The sequence below is a fragment of the Ranitomeya variabilis genome, chromosome 3, assembly GCF_051348905.1.
Source record: "Ranitomeya variabilis isolate aRanVar5 chromosome 3, aRanVar5.hap1, whole genome shotgun sequence".
In the NCBI taxonomy this organism is placed as follows: Eukaryota; Metazoa; Chordata; class Amphibia; order Anura; family Dendrobatidae; genus Ranitomeya; species Ranitomeya variabilis.
Window position 1 is genome coordinate 450171027 of NC_135234.1, and position 15025 is coordinate 450186051.

Here is a 15025-nt window from a genome sequence, read left to right on the forward strand (position 1 = left end):
CCTGATGCCTCTGTCTCATGCCCCAATGCCCTGTCTCGAAAATCTCTCGTCCCTACCTGTAGTCTCCAATTTCAAATGTCTAGGTATCCACATGTCTCAATATAGTCGGCTAGACCTACAACTTAACATTTATCCACTATTAGACCTGGTCAAATCTAAATTTATAACCTGGAGCAAACTCCCTCTCTCTGTTGCAGGCCGCATTAATCTAATTAAAATGATATTGCTTCCCAAACTTAATTACTGTTTCCAACATAGTGCTGTGCCAATACCCAAGTCTTTCTTTGCGAATTTAAACTCCCTAATCACATCCTTTATATGGGGGAAGACCAGACCCAAACTTAAACTATCTACTCTACAGAGACCGAAAAAGGGGGGTGGAGCGGCCCTACCAGACTTTTATCTGTACTATCTTGCCGGGCAAGCTAAGGCAATAAACAAATGGATGCCTAATAACTCCCTACCTAAAGAGAGTCATCTAATCCATTCTGCCCAGATTGATTGTCCATTAGGATTTTTGGAAATGTAGAAAGTCAGTGCTCCCCGTTTGCTACCTTTACTTCGACTGGCGAGATTAATATGGAGACAAATTAAAAAAAGTTATTACATTTGCAGATATAATAGCTGAGATGGCACTGTGGAATAATAGTTGTTTCCCAGAGCTATTGAATCACCCATCTGCTGAGTTCTGGATCTCATGTGGTGTTCTTTCGGTGGGCAATGTACATGACCAGGGGGTTTTTGTGTCCTTCGAACAATTACGGAATACTTACAACATCCCAAGATCTAAATTTTTCCGTTATTTACAGCTAAGGTCAGCTTTCCAATCGCATATACAAAATGTGGGTACAGGTAGAGCGATCTCATCTCTACCTCTGATAGGCATTCTCAACTCACAGGGTCCTCAGGGACTCATTTCCTCCTTATATACGTATTTATTATCCGTGGGAGATGGGTCTACTATTAACTCTATCAAAGGGAAATGGGAGGGACTTCTTCCCGATATACTGGGAGAGGAATGGGAAGATATTCTAGAATCTCCAACTAAAGTTTCTCCTTCAGTTAATAACAGGATGACCCAGCTATATATTATTTATCAGACTTATTTGACCCCGACACGACTCTTTAAAATGGGTCACCTCCACTCGTAAGATTGCTTACGATGTCATACACGTGATGCAGATTTTATCCATATGATATGGAGGTGCCCGGTAATTTCTCATTATTGGAAAGAGGTCACGACATTACTAACGTCTTTATTGTCGATCCCTGTCCCACTTGAGCCATTGACCTGCTTATTCGGGGTGTGGGATACAGAGACCTGGGATCACCATACTGGGATCTTTCTTCGAGAGACGCTCTTCTTGGCACAGAAGGTACTGGCGTTAAGGTGGATGGGTGGTTCCTCCCCGTCTCTCAGAACTTGGATTGACCTGGTGAACTCGGTTATTCCATATGAAAAAACACTATACTAAAATAGAGGATGCCCAGGTAAATTCGAAAAGATTTGGGGTAGATGGAATTCCTCTTATCATACTCTATAGTCTACACTGATTAGATGTATGCACAGAGGGGTGGGCTTGTGGTTTTGAGGCATCGCTTGTGGAGCAGGATTTAAATCTGTTTTTCCTTTTGGCGACTTACTATTAACGGTTAAAGTTGTTAAAGTTGTAGAATAGGTATTTTATAGGTATTAATGATTTAACAGGCACAGTTTATTACCCCTGTAAACTTTGGATATGATGATATTCTGCAATTATTTGTATTCTGTTGTATAATTGATAATGATAAATGCAAATGTGTGCACACTGTTTGTTTTATTCTGAATTAATAAGCGAATTTAAAAAAAAAAAAAAAGTTCTGCTGCAAATAATAAATGTAATGCTCAAAAAAATCAAACACTATACAAAAAAGCTTTATTTTACAAAGGACAATAGCGGCACACTTTATAATAATTATTATTCAGTTGATTTTATGTCAATCGGCTGCAGCTTCTTACGTATTACCAGCTGGCCCAAGCTGTTCAGGTAGGTGTCAGACAAGTCCTCCTCTGTTGGAAGCCCATAGGGTAGTTTCAATGGCTTGACTCTAAAGAAAAGTTTTTAAAGAAAACATTAATTTTGCATACAGTTTTTATTTCTATACATCACACTAAAGATTGTTTATTTCCCTACTAGTGATGAGTGAACGAGTTTGGATAAGGCGTTATCCGAGCATGTTCAGGTGCTAACCGGGTGACTTTGGAGTGCTCGAAAAATGTTTCACTCCCCGCAGCTGCGTGTCTCGCAACTGTTAAGACAGCTGCAACACATGCAAGGATAGCTTAACAAAAATATTACATGTATTTTATTGATTCAAATTTTTTTTTAAATTAGAATCAATAAAATACCGGTACATATATTCTGCACTATGAATGTAACCAACTTAAAAGGGAATCAGTTAGCATGGTTTACTCATAGAAGTATTGTGGTTTGATCCCCAATAAAAATTATACTTTTTGTTTTGGTAGCAATCCAATGAGCCAGTCATGAGAAATTTAATGTAGAAGTCATATGCAAATCAGGCTGGAAGAGCATTAGGGGTGTGTCAGTGCACTCTGAGGCACTGGTTCGATCTCTGCTTTTCAGATGCTGGTAGCAGAGACAGCTTTGCCCATGCAACATCAAAGGAGCACACGGCTCTGAAGGCTGCCAGATCAAGTTATCAGCCCAACTTCAACACAGTTCTCAAAGCTTGTGTTAGCGTGGCCAAAAAACAGCCACCTCTGATACACTGCAGAGGTGGCCAGTAACCTATGCAACAACCAGTAAACTGTAGAATTAAAGAACTCCCTTCGTTGTTGAGAACCGAGATCATTTTCAAAAAAGAGGTAAATAGTAAAGCGAGACAACCCCTGTCTACATGTTAGAAAATACGGATATCTTATAAGAAGAAGGGGATGTCTCTGGCTCAGGACCCCAATCCACGAGTTACAATGGAGAGATGTGCAAAAGAAGCTTCCATTCTAGCGGCAGAACCCAATTATATGGATTAGGATTCATCTTAAGGGCTGCAATGTAATATTACATTCTGCCTGCAGGAGACTTTGCCAAGGGTACGAGAAGCAGGACCTGAAGCAATCGGGCGACGAGCTAGGGGGGCTCACAATTTGAAAGAAGATATCTTTGATGACAACCTCTTCAATATTTTCCACGCCATCAGCTGTTTACATCAACACAGCAGGGGTCTTTCAGCTATTTCAGCTGTTCCAAGGAAGGAAGAAGCGGATTTAAATAGTTTATGCTATATTCATTTGTGTTTTATTTACTAGAGTGATGCCAGCAGAAAAGATATGGAAGACCTCTGCTTTACAGGGATTAATTCTTGGTGGGCGTTGAGTAAGCAAACATGCCCCATATTGATTTAAATAAGCGTTAAAGAGGTTGATGGAAATGTAAGAAAAAAAATGGGCTAACTGGAGTAAATGACAGTGATGACGTCATCCATGTGACCACTGCAGCCAATCACCGGCATCGTAAGTTTTGTAACATACATGCTAGCATCCCAACTGAGGTCAGTGATTGGCTACGGAGTTCAGGTAACTTGAGCAGCGCATCACTGCATGTTTTTCTGATGACGTACTGTTCAGTCACCAGACAATCAGAGGCTACAGCGGTCCAGCAGCTGATGGAACAAAGACATCTCCACATCCTGTGCTGACAAAGAGCACAGAGCTCCCAGAGATCCTATATTATGGAGAGGCTGACGATACAAGATTAGTGTACTCTAAAGAACCAAAATATGATCAGATCGGTTTAGGAAAAACTAAGATTAAATGTCAATCTCATCATGATATAATTTGCAACTGTTGAATATAATGGGCTCTGAAGAAAAGGAAATCTGCAATATCTTTTACAAAAGTGGTACATACAAGACACTAGAATCTCATTATAAGCCAGCCCGGCAAAGAGACCAATAACGTACAAACCTTACTAAGTGCTTGATGACTTTCAGCTGGTTGTTGATTGATGGGATGTTCTTAAGCACAACTGGATTCTGAGCCTAAGAAAACATTGGACAAAAAAAAACTACCATAGTCAATGCCAATTGCTAATACAAATTCATTAATAATCTGTTAGTCGGCAAAGCCTGACAACAATACTCTGTGCTCCTCTGTCATCGATACAGTCAGTCATCTTTTGACGGACATCTTTCTCAGACATCATCTCATTTCAGATATCTTTATCTGACATGGTCATTTTCTAGATCATCGCATACCCCACCAATTAAAACTTTAGAAAAAGTTTGAACCAAATTCAGCCATGACTATTTGAAATGTAGCAAAATTGTTTGTGCAACTGGTAGTTGCGTAAAAATTTTGCAGCTTTTGTTTTTTTACCTACATGTGTCAACTTTTAGAGGGGAGGTGACAAGAGCTAAAGTAGTTAAATTCATCACCCCCAAAAAATAAAATTGGGGGCGTAGCTATGTAGCCGAGCGGAGAGGACGTGTCTGGTGGAAGTTCCTGTGATCCTGCTTACAATCCTGCGATATACTCACCCAGGAGGGTTCCTTTGGCTGCCGCTGTGTTCCCCTGGGTACCTGGAGGCACCCAGCTTCAGAGGAGGTGTCCGATGCAGCTCCGGCTAGGTGAGCGCCGGGGAAGCCAGGACGGAGGACGGGCCTTGAGGGAGACGGCGGGCATCTTTTTTGCCGCGTGTGCCGGGGATGAAGGACGTGGAGCGGCGGCACTCGGCTGAAGGGTAGTTAGCTGGACGCAGGCGAAGATTCGGGAGGTACGAAAGGGGGACCACGCGGTGTGAGCCCTGAGAATGGGCCCTGCGCTCCCCCCATCCTTCACACAGTATAACGCCTGATAGTTCCAGCGTCTGCTCCCAAATAAATATATCTCCCTCCGTTCCCGCCATTCAGAATATAACTGCGGACATTGTAATGTCTGATGGGTGGCTGACCTACCGAGCACCACACAGAGATTGATATATAGACAACTTCATCGCATACCAACATTGTTTGGAGGAGGACCCTACATTTTTTGATAGTCATTGAGCTCTATTTTCCCTTGCTTTGTCTCCCTGACCTGCACCTCCCCCCAGGGTAATAAGTGCAGCAGCTGCAATAAATCCTTGGTGCCACACGCTACTTCCTCCGTAAGGACCTTTTGTAGGCTGTGCAGATACTTAACACAAATTTATTTGCTCTGCAACACATTGCTGCATTAACCGAGTAGCGACTGTATTTAATTATAGTGCAACAGTGCTTGGACCTTACCTCACAAAACATTAACTATGCACCGTCCAATAACCTCGGGTGCAACTGAAAGGTTGAGAAAATATGCACGACCTGACCCCCCTGATAACCTGCGGTCAAATAAAGATAATTCACCTGGGGCTAAGACCGCTAGTCAGCCGAAAAACCTGCTTCTGATAGCGAGGAGGATGGAGATCGGAAGGAACTAACTTTGAAACAAGCATCTGAGCAGTTAATGCAGGCTATATCACTAACCAGGACATCCTTAACTGGGAAAATAGAGGAGGTGCACTCTGAGGTGGGACGCCTTCGACAAGACATGCAATCTATGAGGGGCCGCATCATGGAGGTGGAGTCCCGGGTATCTCGCCTGGAAGACAACTCTGTGCCCATGGAAACTAAATTGACAAAAGTGGCTGGCTCTATAAATGCCTGGAAGCAAAAGGCGGACGACCTGGAAAATAGACTACGTCGGAATAATATCCGCATTATTGGGCTACCAGAACGCTCAGAGGGTCAACAACCAGAACAATTCTTGGAGAGTTGGCTCAAAGATACTTTAGGAGATGAAGTCTCCTCTACATTCTCTGTGGAAAGGGCCCACAGAGCGCCAACAAAACCTCTTCCTCCGGGCACCACCTGCCGTCTTTACATATAGATACTCTGGAAATGGAACTCTCTCACTGGGTTTTCTTCTCCTTTTATTTTTTCTTCTATTTTCAATGATAAGAGCTCTTTCCGCCAAAGTTCAAGAAAACAACTATACCGGACTCGGTTTTCAGAGATGGTACCCTCTTTTTTTTTGGACAGCGATAGGAGCAAGAAACTTTGCTCCCTCTTGAAGCACATTTTGCTTTATCTTGTTTTAGTATTGTTAGGTATTGGTTATATAGGAATTGGTGCCATGTTTTTTTCCATTGTATACCAGAAGTGTGATTGGAGAGACAATGTATATTATATGTGGATGAAGAGGTATGGCATCTGATCTTACATGTTTGACCTGGAATGTGAGAGGTCTTGAATCACCCCGAAAGAAGTATTTTCTCAAATAAGACGTCAGCATCCTCATATTGTAATCCTAGTTGAAACACACTTGACCAGAGATTCGTCCCGTTGCATACAAAAACCGTGGGTACAATGGTCTGTACATACATTTCATACTAGTTATTCTAGGGGGTCTCTCTATTAATCCACAAGGATGTTAGATGGGAGGTTGGGGAGGTACGGAGAGATCCTGAGGGCCGTTTTATCTTTGTACAGGCGTGGATTAATTTGAAAGATTTTGTTATAATATGTATATACAACCCCCCCCGCTAATATGTCCATCATAAAAAAGGCGCTGAGTTTTGCTCTAAATTATCCAGATGCATATATCTTATGCATAGGAGACTTCAATTGGGTTATGGACGAGTGCCTTGATAGGCTCAGGCTGGATGGCGGGGCTTTGGGGGTGACTCCCTCCCCATCTTGTTTGTCCACATTCATGGAGGGTAGTGGGTGGCAAGACCTGTGGAGAATACGTCATCCTGATGTAAGAGAATACACTTGCCACTCGTCCGTTAGACGCACTCTCTCCTGCTTGGATTATATTTTTGGATCCAGTAACTCGGCGATGTGGGTGGGGGAGATAGAACATGGAAACGGGCATTTCAGACCATAGTCCGGTAATACTTAAGCTCAACTTTGGTCAGACAAGACATAATGCGGTCTGGAAACTAAATCCATTTTGGCTAAAGCTGATAGGCCCTAATGATAGAACTATAGACCAACTAGACTGTTTCATAACATCTGACCCGGAGCCACAGAATATAAATAGGTTTTGGGATGCTCTTAAGGCATACCTGAGAGGATGCGTGACCTCTACAGTTTCCTACATTAAACGTATGACCTCACGGGAAGATGATGAGATGGAGAGATGACTGAGAGACTCAGAAGCGGCCTATATTACTAGCCAAACCAGCGAGAATAGGGCTGAATAGTTGCTTTCCTATAGATTATATACTCAATATGTAGATATTAAGTCTAAACGTAAACTCTTTTTTTCACTCCACAAGCATATTTTGAGTTAGGGAATCAATCGAGTAAACTACAAGCATTCATGGTACGACAACACAATGCACCTAATACTATACTAAAAATCCGGAAACCAGATGGTGCAATAGTGACCTCCACAAATTATATACTTCAATGTTTTCATGATTATAATAAAGAGTTGTATCGCTCTAAGGGGGATCTCGAAACACCGGGTTGTTTAAACTACCTATCAGACATTGAGTTTCCTACACTGAGTCCTACACAACAAGCTTTTCTAGATGCAGACTTCACTTTGGAAGAGATTAATGCGGCTATAGCGGATATGGCTTCTGGGAAGGCACCAGGCCCAGACAGGTTCCCCATAGAAATGTTTAGACAATACTGGCATATTTTAGCACCGAAGGTGTTTCAAGGGATTTGGAGGGGAGGTTCTTTGCCAGACTCCTATTATGAAGCAAATATTATAGTTTTAAAAAACGAAGGTAAGGACCCCCTGGAATGTGGATCATATCGCCCTATCTCCTTGGTAAATGTAGATTATAAAATTTTCACTAAAATATTGGCCACTAGGTTAAATATGGTAATACTAGACATAATACACCTAGACCAGACCGGATTCATGCCAGGTAAAAATACGTCCACTAATATTAGGAGGGTCCAGTCAGTAGCCAATATAGCTCACTGGTATTGGAGAATAGATGGGCTTTGGCCTTGCTGAACGCGGCCAAGGCATTTGATTCCCTTGAATGGCCCTTCCTGTCCGCTTGTTTACAGAGATACAGATTTGGCCACAAATTGCAAAAATGGATTAGTGCAATATATATGAAACCTAAAGGCCGGATAATTATAAATAGCTCCATGTCAGAGACATTCTCTCTGAATAGGGGAACCCGACAGGGTTGCCCCCTTTCACCGGCCCTTTTTGCTCTCGTGATTGAAGCACTAGCAATACGTATGAGATCCACTCCATCCATTAACCCCTTCATGACCCAGCCTATTTTGGCCTTAATGACCTTGTCGTTTTTTGCAATTCTGACCAGTGTCCCTTTATGAGGTAATAACTCAGGAACGCTTCAACGGATCCTAGCGATTCTGAGATTGTTTTTTCGTGACATATTGGGCTTCATGATAGTGGTAAATTTAGGTCGATAATTTCTGAGTTTATTTGTGAAAAAAATGGAAATTTAGCGAAAATTTTGAAAATTTTGCAATTTTCACATTTTGAATTTTTATTCTGTTAAACGAGAGAGTTATGTGACACAAAATAGTTAATAAATAACATTTCCCACATGTCTACTTTACATCACCATAATTATGGAAACAAATTTTTTTTTTGCTAGGAAGTTATAAGGGTTAAAATTTGACCAGTGATTTTTCATTTTTACAACAAAATTTACAAAACCATTTTTTTAGGGACCACCTCACATTTGAAGTCAGTTTGAGGGTTCTATATGGCTGAAAATACCCAAAAGTGACACCATTCTAAAAACTGCACCCCTCAAGGTGCTCAAAACCACATTCAAGAAGTTTATTAACCCTTCAGGTGTTTCACAGCAGCAGAAGCAACATGGAAGGAATAAATTAACATTTAACTTTTTAGTCACAAAAATGATCTTTTCGCAACAATTTTTTTATTTTCCCAGGGGTAAAAGGAGAAACTGGACCACGAACGTTGTTGTCCAATTTGTCCTGAGTACGCTGATACCTCATATGTGGGGGTAAACCACTGTTTGGGCGCACGGCAGGGCTCGGAAGGGAAGGAGCGCCATTTGACTTTTTGAATGAAAAATTGGCTCCAATCTTTAGCGGACACCATGTCGCGTTTGGAGAGCCCCCGTGTGCCTAAACATTGGAGCACCCCCACAAGTGACCCCATTTTGGAAACTAGACCCCCCAAGGAACTTATCTAGAAGCATAGTGAGCACTTTAAACCCTCAGGTGCTTCACAAAAATAATCCGTAAAAATGAAAAAGTACTTTTTTTTCGCAAAAAAATTATTTTAGCCTCAATTTTTTCATTTTCACATGGGCAACAGGATAAAATGGATCCTAAAATTTGTTGGGCAATTTCTCCTGAGTACGCCGATACCTCATATGTGGGGGTAAACCACTGTTTGGGTGCACGGCAAGGCTCGGAAGGGAAGGCGCGCCATTTGACTTTTTGAATGGAAAATTAGCTCCAATCGTTAGCGGACACCATGTCGCGTTTGGAGAGCCCCTGTGTGCCTAAACATTGGAGCTCCCCTACAAGTGACCCCATTTTGGAAACTAGACCCCCCAAGGAACTTATCTAGATGCATAGTGAGCACTTAAAACCCCCAGGTGCTTCATAGAAGTTTATAACGCAGAGCCATGAAAATAAAAAATAATTTTTCTTTTCTCAAAAATGATTTTTTAGCCCACAATTTTTTATTTTCCCAAGGGTAACAGGAGAAATTGGACCCCAAAAGTTGTTGTCCAGTTTCTCCTGAGTACGCTGATACCCCATATGTGGGGGTAAACCACTGTTTTGGCACACGTCGGGGTTTGGAAGGGAAGTAGTGACGTTTTGAAATGCAGACTTTGATGGAATGCTCTGCAGGCGTCACGTTGCGTTTGCAGAGCCCCTGATGTGCCTAAACAGTAGGAACTCCCCACAAGTGACCCCACTTTGGAAACTAGACCCCCAAGGGAACTTATCTAGATGTGTGGTGAGCACTTGGAACCCCCAAGTGCTTCACAGAAGTTTATAACGCAGAGCCGTGAAAATAATAAATGTGTTTTCTTTCCTCAAAAATATTTTTTTAGCCCAGAATTTTTTAATTTTCCCAAGGGTAACAGGAGAAATTTGACCACAAAAGTTGTTGTCCAGTTTCTCCTGAGTACGCTGATACCCCATATGTGGGGGTAAACCACTGTTTGGGCACATGCCGGGACTCGGAAGGGAAGTAGTGACGATTTGGAATGCAGACTTTGATGGAATGGTCTGCGGGCATCATGTTACGTTTGCAGAGCCCCTGATGTGCCTAAACAGTAGAAACCCCCCACAAGTGACCCCATTTTGGAAACTAGACCCCCAAGGGAACTTATCTAGATGTGTGGTGAGCACTTTGAACCCCCAAGTGCTTCACAGAAGTTTATAACGCAGAGCCGTGAAAATAATAAATCATTTTTCTGTCCTCAAAAAAGATGTTTTAGCAAGCAATTTTTTATTTTCACAAGGGTAGCAGGAGAAATTGGACCCCAATATTTGTTGCCCAGTTTGTTGTGAGTACGCTGGTACCCCATATGTGGGGGTAAACCACTGTTTGGGCGCACGTCGGGGCTTGGAAGGGAGGGAGCACCATTTGACTTTTTGAAAGCAAGATTGGCTGGAATCAATGGTGGTGCTATGTTGCGTTTGGAGACCTCTGATGTGCCCAAACAGTGGAAACCCCTCAATTCTAACTTCAACACTAACCCCAACACACCCCTAATCCTAATCCCAACTGTAGCCCTAACCCTAATCACAACCCTAACCCCAACACACCCGTAACCCTAATCCCAACCCTAACCCTAATCCCAACCCTAACCCTAATCCCAACCCTAACCACAACTGTAACCCCAACACACTCCTAACCCTATCCGTAAGCCTAACCACAAGCCTAATCTTAACCCTATTTCCAAGCCTAGCCCTAATTCCAACCCTAACTCTAATTCCAACCCTAACCCTAAGGCTATGTGCCCACGTTGCGGATTCGTGTGAGATTTTTCCGCACGATTTTTGAAAAATCTGCAGGTAAAAGGCACTGCGTTTTACCTGCGGATTTACAGCGGATTTCCAGTGTTTTTTTGTGCGAATTTCACCTGCGGATTCCTATTGAGGAACCGGTGTAAAACGCTGCGGAAACCGCACAAAGAATTGACATGCTGCGGAAAATACAACGCAGCGTTTCCGCACGGAATTTTCTGCACCATGGGCGCAGCGGATTTGGTTTTCCATAGGTGTACATGGTACTGTAAACCTGATGGAAAACTGCTACGAATTCGCAGCAGCCAATCCGCTGCGGATCCGCGGCCAATCCGCTGCGGATCCGCAGCCAAATCCGCACTGTGTGCACATGCCCTAACCCTACCCCTAACCCTAACCCTTGTTCTAACCCTAACCCTAGTGGAAAAAGAAAAAAAAATATTTTCTTTTTTTTATTATTTTGCCTACCTATGGGGGTGATAAAGGGGGGGGGGGGGTCATTTACTATTTTTTTTATTTTGATCACTGAGGTTTTATCCCAGTGATCAAAATGTACATGGAACGAATCTGCCGGCTGGCAGATTCGGCGGGCGCATGCGCGGTGCGCCCGCCATCTTGGAAGATGGCGGCGCCCAGCGAGGAGACGTACGGACACCGGGAGGATCGGTAAGTATGAAGGGGTGGTGGGGGGGTGGATCGGAGCACAGGGGGGGGTGATCGGAGCACAGGAGGGGTGGATCCGAGCAAGGAGGGAGCGGACAGGAGGACGGGGGAGCGGGCAGGCGGACGGAGGGGACCGGACCACATAACGGAGTACTGGGGGGGCGATCGGTGGCAGTGGGGGGGGCAGATCAGGTTTTCCAGCCATGGCCGATGATATTGCAGCATCGGCCATGGCTGGATTGTAATATTTCACCGTTTTTTGGGGTGAAATATTACAAATCGCTCTGATTGGCAGTTTCACTTTCAACAGCCAATCAGAGCGATCGTAGCCACGAGGGGTTGAAGCCACCCCCCCTGGGCTGAAGCACCACTCCCCCTGTCCCTGCAGATCGGGTGAAATTGGAGTTAACCCTTTCACCCGATCTGCAGGGACGCGATCATTCCATGACGCATACGCTGCGTCACAGGTCGGATTGGCACCGACTTTCATGACGCAGCGTATGCGTCAAAGGTCGGGAAGGGGTTAAAGGTATTAGGATAGCAGACCGCGTGGAGGTTATTGGCTTATAAGCAGATGATATGGTAATATTCACGGATGACGTAGAGGAGACACTGCCACATGTGATTACCACCATAAATAGATTTAGTAAATGTTCGGGATTGTATATAAATTGGGACAAATCCGCCTTGATGCCTCTCTCCCATGTTTCAGCAGATCATCTTAAAGGGCCACTGTCACCCCCCTCCAGCCGTTATAATCTAAAAGAGCCACCTTGTTAGAATGCAGCATTACTGTCTTTTAGTTTTAGGTTCAAGTATACCCAAAATAAAGCGTTTTGATACTTAGCCACAATACCGGTCTCTAGCCAGGGAGGCGGGTCCTCACTCCCCAGCTTGAACCACTACTTCGCCGTCACTCCAATCTTCATGGGCTTTCGGCGACGCCCCCTCAGCGCTGTTTATGTTTCAAAACCGGCGCCTGCGCTGTGTACTATTGTGCTGTGCGGGCAGTTCGGCCACCCACCTTTGGAATCCAGCCCTGCACTGTGTTATGCATTATGCAGAGTGCGGGGCTGGGATCCAGAAGCAGGGCGGCCGCACAGGCGCAGTCTGAAAGCCTGGCTGTGACGTCAGATGGCCAGAGCTCACTGCGCCTGCGCAGCACAGTAGTACACAGCGCAGGCGCCGGCTTTGAAGCGTAAACAGCGCTGAGGGGGCGGCGACGAAAGCCCCTGAAGATTGGAGTGACGGCAGAGTAGCGGTTCAAGCTGGGGAGTGAGGACCCGCCTCCCTGGCTAGAGACCGGTATTGTGGCTAAGTATCAAAACGCTTTATTTTGGGTATACTTGAACCTAAAACTAAAAGAGCCACCTTGTTAGAATGCAGCATTACTGCTGCACAAGGTGGCTCTTTTAGTTTGTAACGGCTGGAGGGGGTGACAGTGGCCCTTTAAAGAGCTATCCTTATTGCCAGTGGTATCCTACTTTAAATATTTAGGAATAATTATACCCAAATACAGTAGATTTGACCTGCAATTTAATGTTCTTCCGCTATTGGATCTCGTTAAGCATAAATTTGTGGTGTGGAGTAAATTACCTTTGTCTGTTTCTGGTCGCATAAATCTGATCAAGATGATATTACTTCCGAAGCTCAATTATTCCCTTCAGTGCAGTGCAGTTCCTGTTCCCAGATCCTTTTTCTCAAATCTAAATTCTTTAATCTCATCTTTATATAATTGTCTAAGAGTCACTTCCGTCTTTCTGTCTGTCTGTCCTCCTGTCTGTCACAGATATTCATTGGTCGCAGCCTCTGTCTGTCATGGAATCCAAGTCGCTGATTGGTCGTGGCAAAACGCCCACGACCAATCAGCGACTCGCACAGTCCGGAAGAAAATGGCAGCTCCTTAAGGTACCTTCACACTAAGCGACTTTACAACGATAACGATAGCGATCCGTGACGTTGCAGCGTCCTGGATAGCGATATCGTTGTGTTTGACACGCAGCAGCGATCAGGATCCTGCTGTGATATCGCTGGTCGTTGCTGAAAGTCCAGAACTTTATTTGGTCGTCAGATCGGCGTGTATCGTCGTGTTTGACAGCAAAAGCAACGATGCCAGCGATGTTTTACAATGGTAACCAGGGTAAATATCGGGTTACTAAGCGCAGGGTCGTTGGTCGCTGGAGAGCTGTCTGTGTGACAGCTCTCCAGCGACCACACAGCGACGCTGCAGCGATCGGCATCGTTGTCGATATCGCTGCAGCGTCGCTTAGTGTGAAGGTACCTTTACTCCCCGCACTCACTGCCTGGCGCCCGCATATGCTGTCCGGTCACCGCTCACACAGGGTTAATGCCGGCGGTAACGGAGCGCGTTATGCCGCAGGTAACGCACTCCGTAACCGCTGGTATTAACCCTGTGTGTCCCCAATTTTTTACTATTGAGGCTGCCTATGCGGCATCAATAGTAAAAAAATCTAATGTTAAAAATAATAAAAAAACAAAAAAACTGCTATACTCACCCTCCGTAGTTCGCCGAGCCGCTGGCGCCGGCCGCCATCTTCCGTTGCCGGCGATGTATTGCGAAATTACCCAGAAGACTTAGCGGTCTTGTGAGACCGCTAAGTGTTCTGGGTAATTTCGCAATACATCCTGGGAAAGGAAGATGGCGGCGGCGCCAGTGGCTCGGCGGAGCTTCGGTGGATCCCAAACGTCGGTAACCGCTTCCTGGATCCAGGCGCCAACGGAAGGTGAGTATATAACTATTTTTTATTTTAATTCTTTTTTTTTTTTTTTTAACAGTGATATCATTCCCACATTGCTATATACGTGGGCTGCGCAATATGCAATGTGGGCTGCGCAGTATAATACGTGGGCTGTGCAATATACAACGTAGGCTGCGCAATCTACTACGTGGGCTGCGCAATCTACTACGTGGGCTGCGCAATCTACTACGTGGGCTGCGCAATCTACTACGTGGGCTGCGCAATCTACTACGTGGGCTGCGCAATCTACTACGTGGGCTGCGCAATCTACTACGTGGGCTGCGCAATCTACTACGTGGGCTGCGCAATCTACTACGTGGGCTGCGCAATCTACTACGTGGGCTGCGCAATCTACTACGTGGGCTGGGCAATCTACGTGGGCTGCGCAATGTACTACGTGGGCTGCGCAATGTACTACGTGGGCTGCGCAATGTACTACGTGGGCTGCGCAATGTACTACGTGGGCTGCGCAATGTACTACGTGGGCTGCGCAATGTACTATGTGGGCTGCACAGTATAACACGTGGGCTGCGCAATGTACTACGTGGGCTGCGCAATGTACTATGTGGGCTGCACAGTATAATACGTGGGCTGCGCAATGTACTACGTGGGCT

At 44.7% G+C, this 15025-nt stretch overlaps 1 protein-coding gene across 4 annotated transcripts in view; it reads right to left on the reverse strand.

Annotated features, from left to right (window-relative positions):
- Positions 1–1899: 1899 nt before the first annotated feature.
- Positions 1900–15025, reverse strand: part of MRPL30 (mitochondrial ribosomal protein L30) — a 30820-nt gene continuing 17694 nt past the window's right edge. For 3 of the 4 annotated variants that reach the window (XM_077296541.1, XM_077296540.1, XM_077296539.1), the window contains exons 5-6: positions 3968–4041; positions 1900–2088 (exon numbers count right to left, since the gene is read on the reverse strand). In XM_077296541.1, the coding sequence (XP_077152656.1) occupies positions 1959–2088; positions 3968–4041 (204 nt within the window). In that variant the 3' untranslated portion in view covers positions 1900–1958. The remainder of the gene's footprint in view (positions 2089–3967; positions 4042–15025) is intronic. The other variant, XM_077296542.1, reaches the window with a different exon arrangement.